Below are 21,987 nucleotides of genomic sequence, written 5' to 3'. Positions count from 1 at the left end.
TTGGAAGGTGTCGTCTCCTGCATGGGAGGTTCCAGCTACACGGAGGGTGGCGGAAAGCCCTTCCTAGGTCATTTGAAAAGAACTTTTGATACTTCGGGATGCGAATAGTTTTGGTATTCCTTTCTTGCAAGTATTTCTAGAAATCCTAGACGTCTTTGGTATCATTCCGAAACAGGTAAAGAAACCCGTATCCTTCTATCCATGCGACTACATTGGCTTTCGTGTGACGGTAGTAAGTCTGATCAGGCAAAAGGCGGACCTGTGGACCAATATTTGCAGGCGACACTCGGAAAAATTAGGCCAGACTTTGTCGAAACAGGTGCCAGATGCCACCGGCCTCTCCTCAGCAAAGACGGTTGGCATCCATGTCTGGTGTTCTGGTGTTCCGCCGGAGATGGTCGAGTCTGCCATGTTGAAGTCTTGATTTTGTCACATCTTTGCGAGTGACCGTTACATACCACTTGGACTGAACATAAATGTCATCAGACCCGTCTTTATCGTTCCTCACACGACCTTCCATCGGACATATGGATTTTTCGACTCAGTCAATTGATGGGTCGACCCCTTTGAGGGACACAATACACTTCTCGCGTCGCCATATGAAGCGTTACCCGTACGGCGAAGCGAACATAGAGCATTGCAGAGGCTCACTTACTGTATTGGAATTGAAACTCAGCATAGAATGACAAGGGAGGTCCTGCATGAAACCAACACATAGGAGCTTTAATCAGATAAAACTATGTTCCAGAGACCTTTCCAAGTCTCAAACATGTATGGTATAACACTTGGAAAGGTGTTTAGACTCGTATAGTTTAATCTGATACACTACTGGCCATTAAAATTGCTACACCAAGATGAAATGCAGATGATAAACGGGTATTCATTGGACAAATATATTATACTCGAACTGACATGTGATTACATTTTCACGCAGTTTGGGTGCATAGATCCTGAGAAATCAGTACCCAGAACAACCACCTCTGGCCGTAATAACGGCCTTGATACGAATGGGCATTGAGTCAAACAGAGCTTCGATTGAGCGTGCAGTTACAGCTGTCCATGCAGCTTCAACACGATACCACAGTTCATCAAGAGTAGTGACTGGCGTATTGTGACGAGCCAGTTGCTCGGCCACCATTGACCACACGTTTTCAGTCGGTGAGAGATCTGTAGAATGTGCTGGCCAGGGCAGCAGTCGAACATTTTCTGTATCCAGAAAGGCCCGTACGAGACCTGCAACATGCGGTCGTGCATTATCCTGCTAAAATGTAGGGTTTCGCAGAGGTTGAGTAAAGGGTAAAGCCACGGGTCGTAACACACTGTTGAAAGTGCCGTCAATACGACCAAGGGATGACCGAGACGTGTAACCATCACGCAGGGTGATACCCAAGCATGGCGATGACGAATACACGCTTCCAATGTGCGCTCACCGCGATGTCACCAAACACGGATGCGACCATCATGATGCTGTAAACGGAACCTGCATTCATCCGAAAAAATGACTTTTTGCCATTCGTGCACCCGGGTTCGTCGTTGAGTACACCGTCGCAAACGCTCCTGTCTGTGATGCAGGGTCAAGAGTAACCGCAGCCATGGTCTCCGAGCTGATAGTCCATGCTGCTGCAAACTTCGTCGAACTGTTCGCGCAGATGGTTGTTGCCTTGCAAACGTCCCCATCTGTTGGCTTAGGAATGGAGACGTGGCTGCACGAGGCGTTACAGCCATGCTGATAAGATGCCTGTCATCTCGACTGCTATTGATACGAGGCCGTTGGGATCCAGCACGGCGTTCCGTATTACCCTCCTGAACAAACCCATTCCATATTCTGCTAACAGTCATTGGTTCTCGACAAACGGGAGCAGCAATGTCGCGATACGATAAACCGCAATCGCGATAGGCTACAATCCGACCTTTAGTAAAGTCGGGAACGTGATGGGACGCATTTCTCCTCCTTACACGAGGTATCACAACAAGGTTTCACCAGGCAACGCCGGTCAACTGCTGTTTGTGTATGAGAAATCGGTTGGAAACTTTCATCATGTCAGCACGTTGTAGGTGTCGCCACCGGCGCCAGCCTTGTGTGAATGCTCTGAAAAGCTAATCATTTGCATATCACAGCATCGTCTTCCTGTCGGTTAAATTTCGCGTCTGTAGCACGTAATCTTCGTGGTGTACCAATTTTAATGGCCAGTAGTGTATATTAAATTACTGGCACTGCCGCAAATTTGAGCATTTTGTGTCCCTCACATTGCTTACGCTGGTAGGATCATCACATCCGTAGAAGTGGGACATCCTTCTAAAATCGGGGCACCTGGCAACACAATCTCGGAGTGAGTCAAGGATGGGGAAATCGGCTGTGCCCTTTCATAGGAACCATTTCGAGATTTGTCTGGATCGGTTTAGGGAAACCATGGGAAACCTAAATCAAGATGGTTGGGTGCGGGTTGAACCGCCGTCCTCCTGAATGCGAGTCCAGTGTGATAACCACTGCTCCACCTCGCTCGGTCCCGAATACGAGTTCGGTGTGTTCCCACTACACCACCTCGCTCGATAAACAGTTTCATAGGTGATGGTTTTTGGAGCTTCACAGCAGTTAGCAATGGCATGTCTCCATATCAACTGATATTCATCGTCGTCTTGTTCATTTCCAAAAAACTGACTTCTAAAACAATTCGGTTCACTCAGCATTTGCACTTCTAGTTCTTCCGAATCTTGGCATGCAGTACACCAGCAGGTTAACTTACTTTGCCTATTTTCATTCATTGATGTACAGAATTTTCTTTATTGTGGGACCTGCAGCATATATTACGTCACAGTCGGATATTAAGCAGAGAACTCGAAAACAGTATGTTGCTTGATATGTTATTATGGTACATCAGCTATTTCGGCTTTGCTGCCTTCATCAATACATCTGTAAACAATCGCATTTCTTTGTAATTTACGTAATATATAATTTACAAAGATTTTTTTTATATTTGATCTATTCACGTCCTGACATTGGAGTATGTCAACCGTCCGTAAACCATTACTGCTGTCTTCAATACTATTTTCAGCAACGTTTTAAAGCTGCTCGATAATTTGCTTTTGCGCGTATATTTTAATACTTTATTTACCATCTGACAGTTTTACAAATTAATGCTTGACAGCTTGTTGTTTACTAAAAGATATTTGTGTTGTTGTGGGTCGTGTATCTTTGGAACTGTTATTGATGTGCTTGTAATATCTGGATTTCTTATCCAGATAATGTTTTTTTTTTTTAAGTATGTGTACCTGAAATAGGTTTCTTCATTTAGTATATGGTAGGGATAATCCTTCTACAACATCAGGAGTTGAGTGCAATATCAAATGTAAAATAGTCTTTTATAAATTATGTATTACGTAAATTATACCTAAATGCGATTATTTGTAGAGATACTGATAAAGTCAATAAAGCCTAAATAAGCATATATACCAAAATAAAATATCAAGCAACATACTGTTGTCCGATCCCCTGCATGATTTAGAAAAATAGTGTGCTGGAGCATCTCAGCTTTAAGAAAGAATTCGTTGCCGGAAAAAGAGCTGTATGAATGAGAATAACCATACTGGACATTCACATTTATGTCTAAGGAAATTACTGGTTTTATCAGTGTTTTTTCAATAGTGGAACTGAATCGCGGATTGCATTTTACAAGGCTAGTCAATGCCTCCCTAAGCCGGTAATTTCGTTAGAAAGAAATATAGTTGTACCGGACAATTAAATTATTCTCAAAACAATTGTTCCCTGCTGTCTCCAACTCGTCAGAAATGTCGCCTTTCCAAGAATAATATGAGGTACTCACCCAAGATCATCTTCTAGACGTCTGCTTAAGGAGTTAGCCTTTTTGACTATTGCTTTCCAGTATATTTGCCAACGGCCCTGCCGCAATAATAACAACGGTTTCCGTCAGATCACTGAAGTCAAGCGTTGTCGGGCTTGGCTAGCAATTGGATGGGTCACCGTTCGGGTCTGCCTGGTGCTGTTGGCAAGCGGGGAGCATTCAGCCCTTGTCAGGCTAATTGAGGAGCTACTTGACTGAGAAGTAGAGGCACAAATCACGAAAACTGACTACGGTGGGCGGTATGCTGACCACATGCTCATCTGCATCCGGTGACGCCTTTTGGCTGAGTATGATTTGGCGGCCGGTTGGTACCGTGGGGCTTGAGGCCTGTTCAGACGGTGGTTGTTTTTTGTTTGTTTGTTTTCTTTACAATATATTTACTCCCTCATTAAGTTTGTTGTAAATAAGCCAATACAGCTGAAGTGGAACAATGGTGTCCATAATTACAATAGCAGAAGAAAAAATGGCAATCATTATTCCATATGAAGTTTGCCATCACCACAGACACTGGTGTACAACGCTGCCACCAAAATTTCTCAACACTTACCCAGTGATATAAATCGTCTAACAGATAGCAAAGTTAAATTTGAAAACAAAGTGAAAAAGTTTTTCTTTGACAACTCCATCTATTCCGTAGAAGAATCTCTATTTACGTAGTACGTAAATGGTAATGGGTAGTGATTACGAATTCGTACATGTATTAATAAACGAAACACATACCTGCAAATTGTCAACATGTAGGCTTATTTACATACGGATTTGTAATATGATTAGAGATAACTTGAAATATCGTAACTGACGGAAAGAAGAGATTGCTGCATTTATCCAGCTCCTGGATAAATCCAGTCTCACATTATCAGATCCTGTGATCTCTTTCTTCATCGCTTTAGTTCCTGTTGGATGTACATCAAAGTCTTCTATAAGACTGCATCATGATAACATAAACGTTACAGGAATAAATGTGTGCAGCATAATATCTGCAAAGGGCCTATCATAAAATTTATTTCAATTCATTTACCACAGTTCTTCATTCAAGTAGAAAAACTGAGAAAAAGGAGGAAAGGGTACAAAACTTTAAAAGACTGGGTTATCAAAATAACCACAAAAGTTAAAAACAAGCATTCACAAAAACAGAGAGAGAGAGCTTTCACATATATGCGCAATGCGGCTTCTCAATGGTAGCTCGAACGAATTACGCCCGAACGAATTGACTGGCGCGGCGGTAATAAATTATACACACAAACCTTTGGTGTAAATTAGTGTATTAGTGAAAATCTTATCAAAATCTCTACAGTAGTTCCTGAAACATAATAACGCGACTGGAGTCTTCAGTTTATAAAATGATATAGATTTAGTGGCGGCTGCGGGCGGTCACTGTTTAACTGTATTTACTGCAGTATGTAAAATAATGCTTCCTGTGCACATACGAGGCGAACTTTCTGCTCAATGGGAGTTGAATGGCACACATCTGTGAACTATTCTATGCTCCGTAACACAATGTCAGTGAACACTGAAACTACTGCATCAACAACAAATTAGTCGTAGTGAACATTTTACACAGTAGCTACATGAAAGTTTTAATGGACAGAAAAAGCGTTTTGCGCTTGACTTGCGATCTGTTGCGTCTTGTCACGGTTCGCGTGGCTCCCTCCGTCGGAAGTTCGAGTCCTCCCTCGGGCATGGGTGTGTGTGTTGTCCTTAGGGTAAGTTAGTTTCAGGTAGATGAAATAGTGCGTAAGCCGAGGGACCGATGACCTCAGCAGTTTGGTCCTGAAGTCCTTACCATAAATTTGCAATTTGTGAGCTATATTGCTTAATTGGCACTGAAATTGTTGATTTTTCTTGTAACAACAAATTTTCTTATGTACTGTGAGCGGATGAAAAGGAAACTGTACTAGTGATCAGACCGACTGATCTGCACCTGAAATTATACTAGCGAACAGATCATCAGTGACGTAAAACGTCACACAGTCTTCACAGAACCGAATAATTACAATGACAAACGTTCGCAAGCGAAATGTAAGAGGATTTTTAATACAAAGTCCCGCGGACGACGAGGTCAGTATAATCATAGCACTACGTCGTATAGGACAAGAATTGATAAAAACATCGGTTGTGTTTATTTCAAAAGGTTAGTCCCGCCATTAACTGTAATCAATTTAAGGAAACCTAGAACATAGAACCCTACTTGACAGGAGAATATTTCAGACCCGATCTTGCAAAAAAAAAAAAAAAAAAAAAAAAAAAAAAAAAAAAAAAAAAAAAAAAAAGTCCAGCGCCTCAGAAGCAATTTCACAATTAAGGTCTTGAGATACATAATGCCTGCTATTTTCTAAGCAAGGTCGTCAGGACATGTAAAATTAACTCTTTGTACACATTTTATGCAAACCTCAAGCTATAAACAGGTTTGAATAAATAATTAATATGAGGAAGCTGTGCTATATTTCAGAACATCCACTGAAAACTTCGCCGGCCGCGGTGGTCTCGCGGTTCTAGGCGCGCAGTCCGGAACCGTGCGACTGCTACGGTCGCAGGTTCGAATCCTGCCTCGGGCATGGGTGTGTGTGATGTCCTTAGGTTAGTTAGGTTTAAGTAGTTCTAGGGGACTGATGAACACAGCAGTTGAGTCCCATAGTGCTCAGAGCCATTTTGAACCACTGAAAACTTCTTATAGCTAGACGGCGAAAACGTGCCCGTGGTAATAAATGCCAATATTGTTTCACAAAATAAATATTTTATTCACTAAGAAACTATAGGAATAATTTTTTCATTCTTAAAATGTGTTAGTTGTACTTCTGCTCTTTTGTGAGATGTACATTACACTACCAGTAAAACTTCTTTTTCACTTTTGCTGTTACTGTTGGGTCACCCACTATGTACGTAGGCCTATTTGTGATCTCTTCAGATGTATTTGTACGCCATATAATGCCTAAAGGATTAACAAGAATATTGTTATCAGATATAGGGAAGTAATAATACATATGGATAACAAACCATGTTGACATCACCTGCAACTTCCTAATGTAAAAAAGAAAGGTGGTTACTCGTAACCTTTATTTAGAAAGGACAGTTGAATAATTCATTGATTGACAAATCAAACTACGATTTATTTCTCAGAGATATTGGTGACTCTGATGCGAAATAGCATTTAATGGCGAGCGAGGAAATAATAGTTCCGTATACTACGTATTTCAGAATCAACTCTTGACGATCTTCGAATCCCGCCTGATATACACTAGCCCACTGCCCGCCATTTCCTGATGTGGATGGAACTTCCTCTATTGCAGGGAATCCAACTAGCCCTCACGTGATACGCTACCAGTCAGTCTTGCAACAGCATTCGGTGAGTGCCCAAGTTCCTTGTCTTCCAAACAAACTGGAGCTAGCGCAGTCAGCTGTTTATCACTGGTGATAGCATGCGAGCGGATGTTACCTGTTGCACTGGTAAGGTTAGCGTTTTCTGATAAAAAAATTAATTATCGTGCGTATTTGTAACTTCATATCAGATATCAAAACAAGGAAAATGGATGCAGTCGAATGAAATCAGGTGATGCCGAGGGAATTAGATTAGGAAACGAGACACTTGAAGTAGTGGATGAGTTTTGCTATTTGGGCAGAAAAAATAACTGTGATGACCGAAATAGACAGGATATAAAACGCAGACTGGCAATGGCGAGAAAAACGTTTCGGGGAAACACAAATTCGTTAACATCGAACATAGGTTTGTGAGGAAGTATTTTCTGAAAGTGTTACTATGGAGCGTACCCACGTACGGAAGTGAAACATGGGCGATAATCAGTTTACATAAGAAGAGAATAGAAGCTTTTAAAATGTGGTGCTACAGAAGGAAGCTGAAGATTATACGGGTAGATCACGTAACTAATAAGGAGGTACTGACTGGAATTCGAAGAGAAATTTGTATCACAACGCGACTAGAAGACGGAATGGGTTGATAGGACACATTTTTAGATATAAAAGCATCTCCAATTTAGTATTACAGAGAGACAGTGTGTTTGTTCTTTGGGGGGGGGGGGGGAGATAAAAGCCATAGAAGGAAACATAGAAATGAATACAGCAAGCAGATTCAGATGGATGTAGGTTGCAGTAGTTATTCGGAGATGACAAGGCTTGCACGGATAGAATAGCATGGACAGGAGCATCAAACTATTCTTCGGACTGAAAACCATAACGCATATAGTTATCTTCTGTTAGTACCGTGTTTGTGGCCATTTACCTATGGCTAATACGTGTCTTACAAAATATTTATTGCCAAACGGTTTCGATCACGGAACTGCCGGCCTTTGTGGCCGAGTGGTTCTAGGCGCTTCAGTCTGGAACCGCGCGACCGCTACGGCCACACATGCAAATCTTGCCTCAACAAAGAATAAAAACTGTTCTTCTCACCTGGACCTGCTACTGTTCTCACTATTTGTGTCACAGTTAATTCTAGATGTTGGATTCTATATTACATGTAGACTACTTTCAATACGCAAAATTTGTAGGATGCCTGGTTATGTGCAAGAAATGGGCTTAATGGCTCTAATCTTGACAGGACTAATAGATATATACAGTAAATAGCAACAATTCCACTTCTATCACTTCATTAACCACAAAGGCATGAAATTTTCTTCTCACATGTTTTCTGCCTTAGACTTAGTGGCACAGAGCAGTTTTCTCGAGACGTTACGGGTTCATTGACGTTACCGCAATGATCTACTGATTGGAAGTCACTTTCAGATCAATCCAGGCGTTTCGGAGTAAATACGTCTAAACACTCTGGACTAGTACATGAAAGCGCCACAAATATTTATTAATAATGTATCTGATGACAATATTATGCTCCAAAACAAGTGACACACACTACTAGCACCAAAATAAGTGAGAAGCTTTAGTGCTCTCACTTTACTATAAAACAGACGTTGCAGAGAACTAAGATCGCCGCAGATCTGTCACACTCATCTTGGTTTGAGTACTTAAAGCATTGAGATGTCGTCGTTGTTGTTGTTGTTTTCCGTCTGCATTTGTGTTGGTCGAAGAACTGTTCCGAGACTTCAGTTTATACCTCGCTATCGCCAACCGATGGCGGTTTTCGTCTAATTTCACTATGCCAACTCTTTTTTTTTTTTTTTTTTTTAGTCAGTCATATTCATGGATTTCCCTAAAGGAAGGCGTCCTCTATCCGAAGGTTTACAAAGCAGAGACCCTTATTAGAGATCGTATGTCCTTCCACTCCTACGACAAGAATACTGACTTCTGTTAATTATGACGTGAAAGGAGGACGCAGTTTAGCGTGGACGAAACCATGTCGAAAGTCTACCTGCTGCATTCACTATCAGAATCGAAGTAGTGGCGGAATGGGTGGAGAAATTAGCTCCGACCCTTTTCATTTATAGTATGACACCTACTCAGCCTTAGGGCACACCAAAATATTTTTTGGCATAGCTTTCTTCAATATATCATTTACCCTGTCTTACATTCCTTGTTTCATAAGACTAGAGTGTTTCTTTTCGATGGTATCTTGCTTCAATATTAAATCCGAAATGTGCACTCCATGTATGAGGTCAGAACTGATGCAAAAATCAAAGTTTGTTCATTAGGCAGTTCTATTGTCACTCAGTCCCAAGTTCAGGGAAATTACTTCGCAGCGGCTGTGACTTACTGACTTACATAGACTGTCAATTCCATTTAATATATCAGTTTTCTGTTCAACAAAGTTTTGTTTGAAGGGGGTAGACCAGGGCGAAGCACTATTTTGGAACCGACACTCATGATGTTTTCAACAAAATAACAAATTAAAAAACTGACGTTATAGCTTTATCGTGCTACCTTATGACTGTAATATGAATTTTTTAAAGAAAAAACTTGCATCCAGAGGGCACCACACGACTTCGACGAAAGGCCTTCGCGGAGTGAGAGGGCGGTTAGTGAGAGTTCTCAATGCCATTGTTTCCAGTCTAGGAAAATGTTTCAAAAACTGCTTTGAAACTGATGATACTTTCTAATTTAATACATAGAGATATAAAAAAAATAGTTTTTAACAAAATGGCGGCACTCTGAAATAAATCAATGTTTGCGTCGAAAATGACATAAAAACATGCACCAAAAATTAATGTTAAAATACATCGCAAAGTACTACCTAACACAGTAGAAAAAACGCAGACTCACAAGTTACGAAAACGTACAATAAAACTGCATGTTTATTTTGTGTGTTACAGCTCCCGCCATTGTGAAAAATGTTTTAAAATAACAAACGTTTACAATTTCAGGCTGCGTGCTTTATCATTGAAACTGGACATCGCTTGAATCTGCAATGCCAGCGCTTTCCTTCACTCTCATTTTGACTAAATTACGTCGATTAACTGGCGTCCGCTTGCTAATAGAAGGGTTTATGGCACGGTTGGGATTACTTTCGAATCTTTTCCATCCGTATAGAAACGTTTGTTGCTTTCAAGCTCTCATGTTTTGCTTCATATAAAAAAGCAAAATGACAAGCAGACGAGAGACAAGCTCGTACATTCAGGCTGTTTACCACAAACGAAGAACAAAAAAAATCCTCGAGGATAGTATTTTACATGATGCTAATTCCATCTGTGGTGCTATATGAACCTGATAGGACCAATATTCCATCGGCAACTGTTACAATATTACATCGGCTACATTCGAGTGCTCGGATGTGCCAGACTCCAACGAGTAAACATTTATGTCACACTTTATATGAACGACTCTTATAAACAGATTTTCTAAGGAACATTTCACTTTGGTAATATGATTGCTTGGAACCTACCCACGGATTAAAACAATGAGCCAGGCAACGAAATTTAATGTGTGGAAGTGGCTTGTAATGTTTCCTGGGCCGTAAGGACAAGCCAAGGTCTGACATTTAGGCACATTGTACAGTTTTTGTATTCCTGAAATATTTGAAACACCACACACTCTGCTACAAAGAAAGATTAATTCACGATTAATTTGCATGACGTATCTTTCAATCGCTAATCTTTCCGCGCTTCTCTTCTAATTAATTGAATTGTGCTGCCATACTAGATCTAATTTGTTTAGAATTATATCAATGATGGGTATCTATTTTCATAACACAGTATTATATGGAAAGGGAATGGTTTCGTTTAACCAATGGATGTTACTCATTCTGAGACCTAAGGGCTCCGATGTCCGTTCTGTGTACCGAGTCGGATTGAGGATCTAAATGTAAACAAGAACAGGAAGAATGAGCCACGACAATAGATGATTTATATGAGAACGAGTAATAGAAGTGATTAGGTTTGAACAGAGCATGCTTACAGAGAACAGTGAGGTGAAGCTTTCTATCATGCAGATTTCACAGCAGTGGAATGAAGTCCGCTATTGCCATTTCCGCTATTAAAAGGTGTTGCCAAGAAAGCATTGGATCCAGTCATTAGCTAAAACACTGCGTGGCCGGCCTCTCCAACCTGTACTTATCCAATATTAACAGATAACACTAAAGCAGTACGCCCAACGTAAGCTATTATACGTGTGTGGAAGAATGGACAGCTCTCTGCATCATGTTTTCAAGAGAAGGCAGGTGAATTAGTTTGACAACAGTATTTTGAGCCTCAATTAAATCTTGGCTAGTATCTCTGGAATCATTTACGTCGTAGTCTCCCGTGGCCGTTGACCTCAATAAAACTTACACGCTGTCCGCTGTGACCGACCGGTTCTAGGCGCTTCAGTCCGGAACCGCGCTGCTGCTACGGTCGCAGGTTCGAACCCTGCCTCGGGCATGGATGTGTGTGATGTCCTTAGGTTAGGTTAGGTTTAAGTAGTTCTAAGTTCTAGGGGACTGATGACGGACGATCTCTTGCAACAGTGACTGAATGACGGGTCCACCAACTTTGCATTAGTCACACATTAGGGAAAGTTTTAAATGGAGCGTTGATTTCATGTTAGGTGTGTTCGTCCGTTATCTTGTAGACTTAAAAAAATAATAAAAAATTCAGTACGCTTTAGGAGCAACATTTAACACGCAGGGGAAACCATTGAAGACTTCGATAGAAAAAAGAGGCTCTACAAATTGTTATATGAACAGAGTTCTGAGAATGAATGGTAATGAGGATTCTTAGAGGTAGGATAATATAATATTCTTGACCGTTAAGTATCACATTCTCTGAATTTGGAGATGAGGTACAGATTATAGTTTCACATTTTGAATAAGTGGGCGTCTTGTATATTGTCATGTGGTAGTTAAGTAAATGTGTGTACCGTGCCATAATGTACATTGCTTACTGGCACTGGTATGTACATCGTTTGTAGTTTCCACGTATTTTCTATGCTATTGTCAGAAGTTGCACGTAATTTAATGTATAATGAATATTTTACTCTTTTTTTTTTTCAGAAAAAGTCCAGTGAGCCATGGAAGTTAATCCTCTACGATTCTTTGCGCCTTTAGTGGTAAGACAAAACCGTTTTCAACTTAGCGTTTATGCTATTCTACATATATTACGTGTCACCACCCAGCAGTGGCAGCGTGACGCGGACACTGGACAAATGTGCACGTTTGCATGTAACTCAGCTCTTTTGCATGTTAACGAAGGGATATTAATTTTTTATTGTTTTCTCATTCTTAAAACTTGTACGTAGAATGAGCGGTCAGTCTTATCACCTCAACCTGCACGCTTTTAGCTCTGTTGCAAGAATAATGGAAATAATGTTAGCTCCTAGCGAAGATTATTTTTGTTTGCACTGTTACATTTTCATTGTCTTTAGAACTAAAATTGGTCTTACATAGGTATTTTTATGCTTTATAACTCAAGAGATAAACAAGACAACTTAAAAACTGAAGTTGTATTTGTGAAAGGATGACTCCTGCAATGCCATTCTTTTTCTCTAATTTTTCCGTCATTTCATGCGTACAAGAAAGTTATTCTGGGACAAGACCACTTGTTTTCTGCACTAACCTTACCCTACTGAGCTACTGCTCTTGTCAAATGAGCTTGATGCAAACTTTTCCTTGTTTCTTTCATTCTACAGACGCACTGGAATACACGGCGAACGTCCTGAATGAGCTCTATACTATCAAACAATAGTCTTAAAATCGTACATAACCCTACATAATATAAATTTCGCTGATGCTATTTACCACTTAACTTTTTAGTTCTCTGAAAGAATGATGTTTGTAGCCCTTGAAGTAGAGAATCTATAAGTATAACAATTGAGAACACGCTAAATGGTGTCGACATAACCATCGATTACACCTTCACAACGTCGATTAAGTGTTAAATGAATAGAAGCAATCATTAGCTGTGTTATAGACTCTATTATTTGACGGCATTTCAGATTGTTTAACGGACGAGATTTGACTGGAAATGGATAGATCATGTCGTTAACAGAATGTGTTGCTTTTAGTATCTGGAGTTTCTGCCTCCTTGTGATACCTCCCAGCGTTCAATGTTGATATGGTTCGTCTCCCCCTCTCTCTCCCCTCTCTCCCCTCTCTCCCCCTCTCTCTCCCCCTCTCCCCTCTCTCTCCCCCTCTCTCTCCCCCTCTCTCTCCCCCTCCTCTCTCCCCCCCCCTCTCCCCCTCCTCTCCCCCCTCTCTCCCCCCTCTCTCTCCCCCTCTCTCTCCCCCTCTCTCTCCCCCTCTCTCTCCCCCCTCTCTCTCCCCCTCTCTCTCCCCCTCTCTCTCCCCCTCTCTCTCCCCCTCTCTCTCCCCCCTCTCTCTCCCCCTCTCTCTCCCCCTCTCTCTCCCCCTCTCTCTCCCCCTCTCTCTCCCCCTCTCTCTCCCCCTCTCTCTCCCCCTCTCTCTCCCCCTCTCTCTCCCCCTCTCTCTCCCCCTCTCTCTCCCCCCTCTCTCTCCCCCTCTCTCTCCCCTCTCTCTCCCCCTCTCTCTCCCCCCCTCTCTCCCCCTCCTCTCTCCCCCCCTCCTCTCCCCCTCTCCCCCCTCTCCCCCCCTCTCTCCCCCCCCTCTCTCCCCCCCTCTCTCCCCCCTCTCCCCCCCCTCTCCCCCCCCTCTCCCCCCTCTCCCCCCCTCTCTCCCCCCTCTCTCCCCCCTCTCTCCCCCCTCTCCCCCCCCTCTCTCCCCCCCTCTCTCCCCCCTCTCTCCCCCCCTCTCCTCCCCCTCTCTCCCCTCTCTCCCCCTCTCTCCCCCCCTCTCTCCCCCCTCTCTCCCCCCTCTCTCCCCCTCTCTCTCCCCCTCTCTCTCCCCCTCTCTCTCCCCCTCTCTCTCCCCCTCTCTCTCCCCCTCTCTCTCCCCCTCTCTCTCCCCCTCTCTCTCCCCCTCTCTCTCCCCCTCTCTCTCCCCCTCTCTCTCCCCCTCTCTCTCCCCCTCTCTCTCCCCCCTCTCTCTCCCCCTCTCTCTCCCCCCTCTCTCTCCCCCTCTCTCTCCCCTCTCTCTCCCCTCTCTCCCCCCTCTCTCTCCCCCTCTCTCTCGCCCTCTCTCTCCCCCTCTCTCCTTCGCCCTCTCTCTCGCCCTCTCTCTCGCCCTCTCTCTCGCCCTCTCTCTCGCCCTCTCTCTCGCCCTCTCTCTTCTCCCGCCCTCTCTCTCGCCCTCTCTCTCGCCCTCTCTCTCGCCCTCTCTCTCGCCCTCTCTCTCGCCCTCTCTCTCGCCCTCTCTCTCGCCCTCTCTCTCGCCCTCTCTCTCGCCCTCTCTCTCGCCCTCTCTCTCGCCCTCTCTCTCGCCCTCTCTCTCGCCCTCTCTCTCGCCCTCTCTCTCGCCCTCTCTCTCGCCCTCTCTCTCGCCCTCTCTCTCGCCCTCTCTCTCGCCCTCTCTCTCGCCCTCTCTCTCGCCCTCTCTCTCGCCCTCTCTCTCGCCCTCTCTCTCGCCCTCTCTCTCGCCCTCTCTCTCGCCCTCTCTCTCGCCCTCTCTCTCGCCCTCTCTCTCGCCCTCTCTCTCGCCCTCTCTCTCGCCCTCTCTCTCGCCCTCTCTCTCGCCCTCTCTCTCGCCCTCTCTCTCGCCCTCTCTCTCGCCCTCTCTCTCGCCCTCTCTCTCGCCCTCTCTCTCGCCCTCTCTCTCGCCCTCTCTCTCGCCCTCTCTCTCGCCCTCTCTCTCGCCCTCTCTCTCGCCCTCTCTCTCGCCCTCTCTCGCCCTCTCTCTCGCCCTCTCTCGCCCTCTCTCTCTCTCTCTCGCCCTCTCTCTCTCTCTCTCGCCCTCTCTCTCTCTCTCTCGCCCTCTCTCTCTCTCTCTCTCGCCCTCCTCTGTCCCCCCCCTCTCCCTCTCGTCACTTACAACCATTTCTCACCATCTACACACCCCTCCCTCGCTCATCCTTTTACCTCCACTCTTCCCCCTCCTGTCACACTTCCAACCTCCTCCTACCCCACTCTCCCCTCCTTTCACTCCCCCTCACCAAAAACCTGTTGTGTGAAAATCTAGACAGTTTTCATTAGGAAAAATTTTTTTCTGCACATCGTTCCACTTTCTTGCAAGTTTTGCTCAGAATTAATCACATTGCTGTATGGCTAAGAAGCAAACGATTCACTCACAAACACTGTCAGTTACTCCCGAATTATAAAAGACAGCACTGAATTAATGAGATATATTACTTTCATCTGCAGTCGGATTTAAGAGCATATACTGTCTTTGCTCGTTATGAATTACCTCGAAGGAAACTATTTATTACAAATAGTCCATATGGATTTAGAAAATATATTTCTTTTGTAACACATTTAGGTTCAAATGGCTCTGAGCACTATGGGACTCAACATCTGTGGTCATAAGTCCCCTAGAACTTACAACTACTTAAACCTAACTAACATAAGGACATCACACACATCCATGCCCCAGGCAGGATTCGAACCTGCGACCGCAGCAGTTGCGCGGTACTTGACTGAGCGCCTAGAACCGCTAGACCACCGCGACCGGCAATGCATTTAGCTCTTCATTCTCAGCAAATAACGAATGCTGTCGACAAGGTATGTGAAATTGATTCCATACATTTACACTTCCAGAAGGCTTTTGACACCGTTCCTCACAAACGACCTCATTGAAATTGCGTGCCTTTGCAGTGTCCCCTAAGTTGTGCGACAGGATTCGCGATTTCTTGTCAGACCCTGCCGGTGTGGCCGAGCGGTTCTAGGCGCTTCAGTCCGGAACCACGCTACCGCTGCGGTCGCAGGTAATATTCCTGCGTCGGGCATGGATGTGTGTGATGTCCTTAGGTTAGTTAGGCTTAAGTAGTTCTAAGTTCTAGGGGACTGAAGACCTCAGATGTTAAGTTCCATAGTGCTCAGTCATTTGAACCTTTTTCTTGTCAGAAAGGTTACAGTTTGTAGTAAATGATGGAAAGTTGTCGAGTAAAACAGAAGTAATATCTGCCATTCCCCAAGTAAATGTTAAAGGCCCTCTGCTGCTCCCGATCTACATAAACAAGATAGGAGACAACCTGAGAAACTTGTTAGTGTGCAGATGATAATGTCATTTACTATGTTTTAAAGTCATCAGATAATCAAAACCAACATCAAAATTAAGAAGACAAGCTACCCGTAAGTTGCGAAAAGACGCAATTGACTCTATATCCTGAAAAGTATGTAGTAGTACATGAGTACTAAAAGAAATAAGCTAAATATCGGTTACACAAATGTAATGGCTGTTAACTCATTTAAATACTTAAGGACTACAATTACGAATAACTTTAATTGCCTCGATAACGTTGTGGGTAAAAAAAGACTGCGAGTTATTGCCAGAATACTTACAAAATGAGAAATGGCTACTGAAGAGGCAGCGTACAAATAACTTGTCCGCCCCCCTGTGAAGTGTAGGATCGGCATCAGATGGGACTGACAGAGTACATTCAAGAAGTCCAAAGAACGGTAGCTGGTTTTTTACTGTCACGAGATAGAGGAGAGATTGCTACTGTTGTGACACGTGAATTTGAATGACAATCATTAAATGAAAGGCGTTTTTCATTGCCACCGAATCTTCTTATGGAATTTCTCCTCAGATGGCGAAAATGTTTCAATGGTGCCCAAGTATGTAGGAAGAAATAATCAACATAATAAAATGAGTCAGAGCTTACACGAAAAGATTTAAGTGCTCATTTTCCCCACGCGCTGTTAGTGTGTGGAGCGGTAGAGAAACAGCTTAAAAGTGGTTCGATAAATCCTCTGCCCAGCATTTCATTGCGAATAGCAGAGTATAGTGTACATGCAGATGACGTAGAGGACGTCAGACTTGTAAGGGATGCTTTTACTCGGTATGACGTAGTCATTCGTGACGCATAGGAATAGCTGGTTCTCTAGAACTTTCAGAGTTCAGCGCGTCTTTCCCCGTTTGGGGCGTCGTCTTGTGGTTAGTCTCGACAATGCACAAGAGCCAGTGGTCATGCGCCAGAAATGCGAGCAGCCAGTAGTTGTTTGGGCTCAGCGCGGAAAGGTTGCTTGCAGCTGCGTCGCACCAAACGTCATTTTAATACTTTGCAGATGCCACGAAATAAAAATCCGGAAATTTTCCATAGATTCTAGAGCAACAGTGAGTATTCATTCGATTTAGGCTTGGGAAGATTGCGTGTAATCACAAAATCAGTGGAGAAACACCTATCTTGATTCTTTATCAGTAGCATCTTTTTGGCGGAACGTTCTAGTATTTGAGCTGTTATAAAGGCCTTCGTGTACAGTTTCAGCGTGATAGACTGAGATAATCAGTAAAGCGTTTGTAGTCTTCAATGTTAAATAGAAACTAAAAATTAAATATTAATTCGTGCATTGGTGGCTCTAGATACCGCGAGGAAGTGTTAACGTAGAATTTGATACACGAAATAAGAATGGTGTGTACTGTTATCCTTTGGAAGCAACATTTTTCCACTAAATTTGAGGTACTTTAACATTCATAAAGGGACGTTTTCGTTTCTGGTATTACGATCAGATTTTGCAGTGAAGCGTGTTCAGTGTTAAGCACCTCATACCTATGACAGATCGCCGCCGACTAAATGATTGCAATGAAATAAGAGCAAAAAATATACATGGGCAGGAAGCTTAAGTCATATGATGTAATAAAGGCAAACTGCCTGTGTCCAAAGCAACATAAATGCTACCGCATTAGAAAAGCATATTTGCAGGATCTTTGCGATCCCCGTATGACAAAGCAGCTTGCAAAGCAATCGGCCGATGGATTCTCGAGTATTGTTAATCAGTCTGAGACCCTTACCAAAGAACGTTAATAGAAGAAAATATATCCAACGAAAAGCGTCAGGGGATCTTTTATTCTGCGGGAAAAAGTTACGAAGACGATCCATAAACTACACCGGCAGACGCTACATGAGACATTGGTGTTTGACACTTCGAGAGATTACTTTACAAGAAACCTTGACAATGTATTACTTTCTTCAACATACCTCTCGCGAAATGATCACGAGTAGAAATTTTGAGAAATTAGATATAATATGGAGTTTAACGACAATTCTTTTCCTACGCGCCTTTGGTGAAAAGAACGCAAAGGAATGGTATGGAGGGGGGCGGGAGATAGTGTTACTAGAAATACCCTCTGACAAAGAACATGACGTGGCTTTCGGAGTATTATAACATAGGGTGGTTAAAATTAAAGTTTCTCTGCTTGAAACTATTTCCATTACGGGTACCCAACTTTCTAGGAATGATACTTAAAATGTGCACTGCACAATTTGCGTCGTTAGTAGTGGTAGTGACATGATTTGCCGTTAGGTGCCGGTAGTGGTACGTCGACGTGGTAGGAACTCAGACACCAAGAACATGCAGTGTGAGCGACACAGGTTACTGTGACCCGCTTCGCGAACATGTGATCACTGTTCTGTGGGAGAGAGGTGCTTTGGACTCTATTGTTTTGATACACGAGGAGGCGGGGCTCACATTGCTCGTAAGGTCACTCTTTTACTTCGTAACACATTTGCAGCACACTAAATCACCTCCTGCGGGTTCGGGGGTTAGAATAGGCCCACGGTATTCCTGCCTGTCGTAAGAGGCGACTAAAAGGAGTCTCAAACTTTTTGGTCTTATATGATGGTCCCTGTTGGGTTTGACCTCCATCTCTCAAAATTTTTCGAAGAGCGAGCCGACTGGGGAAGGGCGCCTTACTTGGTGCATTGTGTCAATCTTGCGATCAGACCTTTCGCCAGCTTATATACCGTTGAACTGCAGTCCTGTCCGCTCTCCATCCCTTGGGCATGACTCTGTTTCTGCGCGCAGATTACACCTTGCACTGTGCGGTGCCTCTTTCTGCACCGACGGCGACCATGGACCACATGTTAAATAACATCCAGCACGGTAGCCAGTCCGTTGTGGTGGGGCCGCCATGTACCTTGTTGGTTGTAGCCCCCTGACAACACAGGGATCGCTCTACTGACGCCTGCGCTGTTAACTCCCCACGTATGCCAAGGAGTAGATGCCTATCCTCCTGGGGTATCGGGACTCTCGGCAACGGCCATCCTGCCAGGTGGCTCTTGCCGTGGCTGGGTGGCGCCCGTGGGGAGGGCCCTTGGTCGGAGTAGGTGGCATCAGGGCGGATGACCTGCAATGAAGCGTGGTAGATCGTCTCTCGCTGGTGACCAGCCGCCAGCAGTCTCTAAGCGTTCTCGGGCTCAGTTTACCGATCAGAAGTACGATCCGAAAACGTTCCCCTCCCTGGCCACACCGTGGGAGGAACATAAGTCTCAGGATGGCAGTAGCAGTTATTCGCCCCGCTTCTTAGTTTGTACGAGGGCTGATGGGGAGTCTTTTCTCTCCACAAAGCCTCAGTTCTTCGTCGAGCATTTAGAGGACAAGTTTGTGGAGGTGGAGGGCTTGTCAAAAATGCGCTCTTGGTCAGTCCTGATACAAACGGCATCCACTGCCCAGTCACGACGGTTACTCGCTTGTGACAAGTTGGCGGATGTTGCCGTTACGATCACACCCCATAAGAGTTTAAATATGGTACAGGGAGTTAATACCATAGGGATCTTCTTTTGCAGTCTGATGATGAGCTGCGCGCCAATTTAGAGCGCCGGGGTGTACATTTCGTCCGGCGCGTTCATCGGAGTCCGAAGGAAAATCAGATTGCTACCGGTGCCTTCAACTTGGCCTTCGAAGGAGATACATTACCGGAAAAGGTCAAGGTGATGGTCTATCGATGTGACGTTAATCCCTATATCCCTCCCCCGATGCGGTGCTTTAAGTGCTGGAAGTTCGGCTATATGTCTTCTCGCTGCACTTCCAGCCTCACATGTCGAGATTGCGGACGCCCATCACATCCCAATACTCCATGTGCCCCGCCTCCCATCTGTGTCAACTGCGGGGAGCACCATTCACCTTGCTCGCAAGACTGCCGAATTTTCCAGAAAGAGCGTAAAATCATGGAATACAAGACCCTGGACCGACTAACCTATACTGAGGCCAAAAGGAAATACGACCGACTCCATCCTGTGAGAATGACATCTTCCTACGCTGCTGCTACAACACCTGTGCTAGCCCCGTCTGTTTCTCCAATTGTGGCCCGATCGACGAGTAGTAAAACTCCTCCTGCCCCCTCGCAACCCACCGGGTTGCTCCTGCGCCACCTACCTCAGGAGCAACACCATCCCACCCATTGGGGATGTCCGTCCTTACTTCTAAGCCGGAGAAGTGTCCAACTTCTTCGGCTTCTCACGCTCTCAAGGGGTCCCTTGGGTCCCTCCCTTCCCAGGTTTCCGCCAGCGAGAAGGCTGACGACCGACAGTGGCGTAAGGGCCGGCAATCAGCTGGTCGTACGGCTTCACGATCCTCCTCCGTCCCGGAGACTGAATCGGTGAAGCCCTCCCAGTCAGTGCGACCCAAGGAACGGCGTGAGAAACCCAAGAACAGCTCTCAGCCCAAGGAACTCGAGGTTGCAGACATCCCACCGCAACCTTCCAGCTCTGCGTCTGAGGATGTGGTGGAGATTCTGGCGTCCGCTGAGGACCTCGATCTCGCCGGTCCATCAGACGCCATGGAAAGCACTATCACAGGTGCTAAATCGGAGGTAGCAGGTGACCCAGCGGCGTAATCTCTCTTCCCAGTCCTGTCATGCCTTTCTCAGCCATGAACAACACCATCCTCCAGTGGAACTGCAGCGGTTTCTTCCACCGTCTAGCTGAGCTCCGCCAACTTATCAGCCTTCACCCTTTCCTCTGCATTGCTCTGCAGGAAACTTGGTTTCCGGCAATGCGAACCCCCACCCTCCGTGGCTACCGGGGTTATTATAAGAACCGGGCAGCTTATGAAAGGGTTTCTGGTGGCGTCTGCATTTATGTCCTGAACTCTCTTCACAGCGAGTCTGTACCTCTCCAAACACCTTTAGAGGCTGTCCCGGTTTGGGAGTGGACGCCACAGGCTGTTACCGTCGGCAGTCTTTACCTTCCACCGGATGGTGATGTCGCGCAGCATGTCCTGGCTGCTCTGATAGCCCAATCGCCGCCACCTTTCTTGTTACTGGGCGACTTTAACGCCCATAACCATCTGTGGTGTGGGTCGGTAGCAACAGGTCGTCGATGCGCCATCGTTGAGCATTTATTGGCGCAGCTCGATCTCTCGATATTAAATTATGGTGCCTTCACACACTTCAATGTGGCACATTGCACGTACTCCGCCATTGACCTTTCCATCTGTAGCCCTAGCCTCTTACCGTTTGTCCAATGGAGAGTGCATGACGACCTTTGTGGTAGTGACAAATTTCCGATCTTTCTGTCACTACTACAGCGTCAGTCTTCTGGGCGCCCTAGCAGATGGGCTCTGAATAAGGCTGACTGGGACTTGTTCTCCTCCACTGCCGCTATTGAGCCTCTCTCTAACGATGACATTGATGCAGTGGTTCAATCGGTCACCACCGGCATCGTTACTGCCGCCGAATCTGCCATTCCCCGTTCTTCTGGGTCCCCTCGGCGCCGACTGTGCCTTGGTGGTCGCCTGAGATCACTGAAGCGATTAAAGCTCGCCGGCGGGCGCTCCAGCGTTCCAAGCGACATCCCTCAATCGAACACCTTATCGCCTTCAAACGGCTGCGTGTGCGAGCCCGCCGCATTATCCGCCAACGCAAGCAGGAGTGCTGGGAGTGGTATGTGTCCACCATTGGCCTCCATGTCCCTCCATCGCAGGTCTGGGCCAAGATTCGCCGCCTCTATGGCTATCGGACCCCTGTCAGCGTCCCTGCGCTCTCACTGAATGGAGCAGTTTGTATTGACTCCGACGTCATTGCAAA

At 45.1% G+C, this 21,987-nt stretch overlaps 1 protein-coding gene across 4 annotated transcripts in view; it reads left to right on the top strand.

Moving 5' to 3' along the window:
* Positions 1–21,987, top strand: part of LOC126267066 (synaptic vesicle membrane protein VAT-1 homolog) — a 266,094-nt gene that overhangs the window by 227,591 nt on the left and 16,516 nt on the right. The window contains exons 1-2 of one of the 4 annotated variants that reach the window (XM_049971914.1): positions 7,039–7,203; positions 12,229–12,284. In XM_049971914.1, the coding sequence (XP_049827871.1) occupies positions 12,246–12,284 (39 nt within the window). In that variant the 5' untranslated portion in view covers positions 7,039–7,203; positions 12,229–12,245. Of the gene's footprint in view, positions 1–7,038; positions 7,305–12,228; positions 12,285–21,987 lie in introns of those variants that run through there. The other 3 variants (XM_049971911.1, XM_049971913.1, XM_049971915.1) reach the window with 3 other exon arrangements.

This window comes from Schistocerca gregaria, chromosome 4 (assembly GCF_023897955.1).
Source record: "Schistocerca gregaria isolate iqSchGreg1 chromosome 4, iqSchGreg1.2, whole genome shotgun sequence".
NCBI classification, from domain to species: Eukaryota; Metazoa; Arthropoda; class Insecta; order Orthoptera; family Acrididae; genus Schistocerca; species Schistocerca gregaria.
Note: the sequence above shows the minus strand (reverse complement) of the source record. Positions and strands in the feature narration are given on the sequence as shown.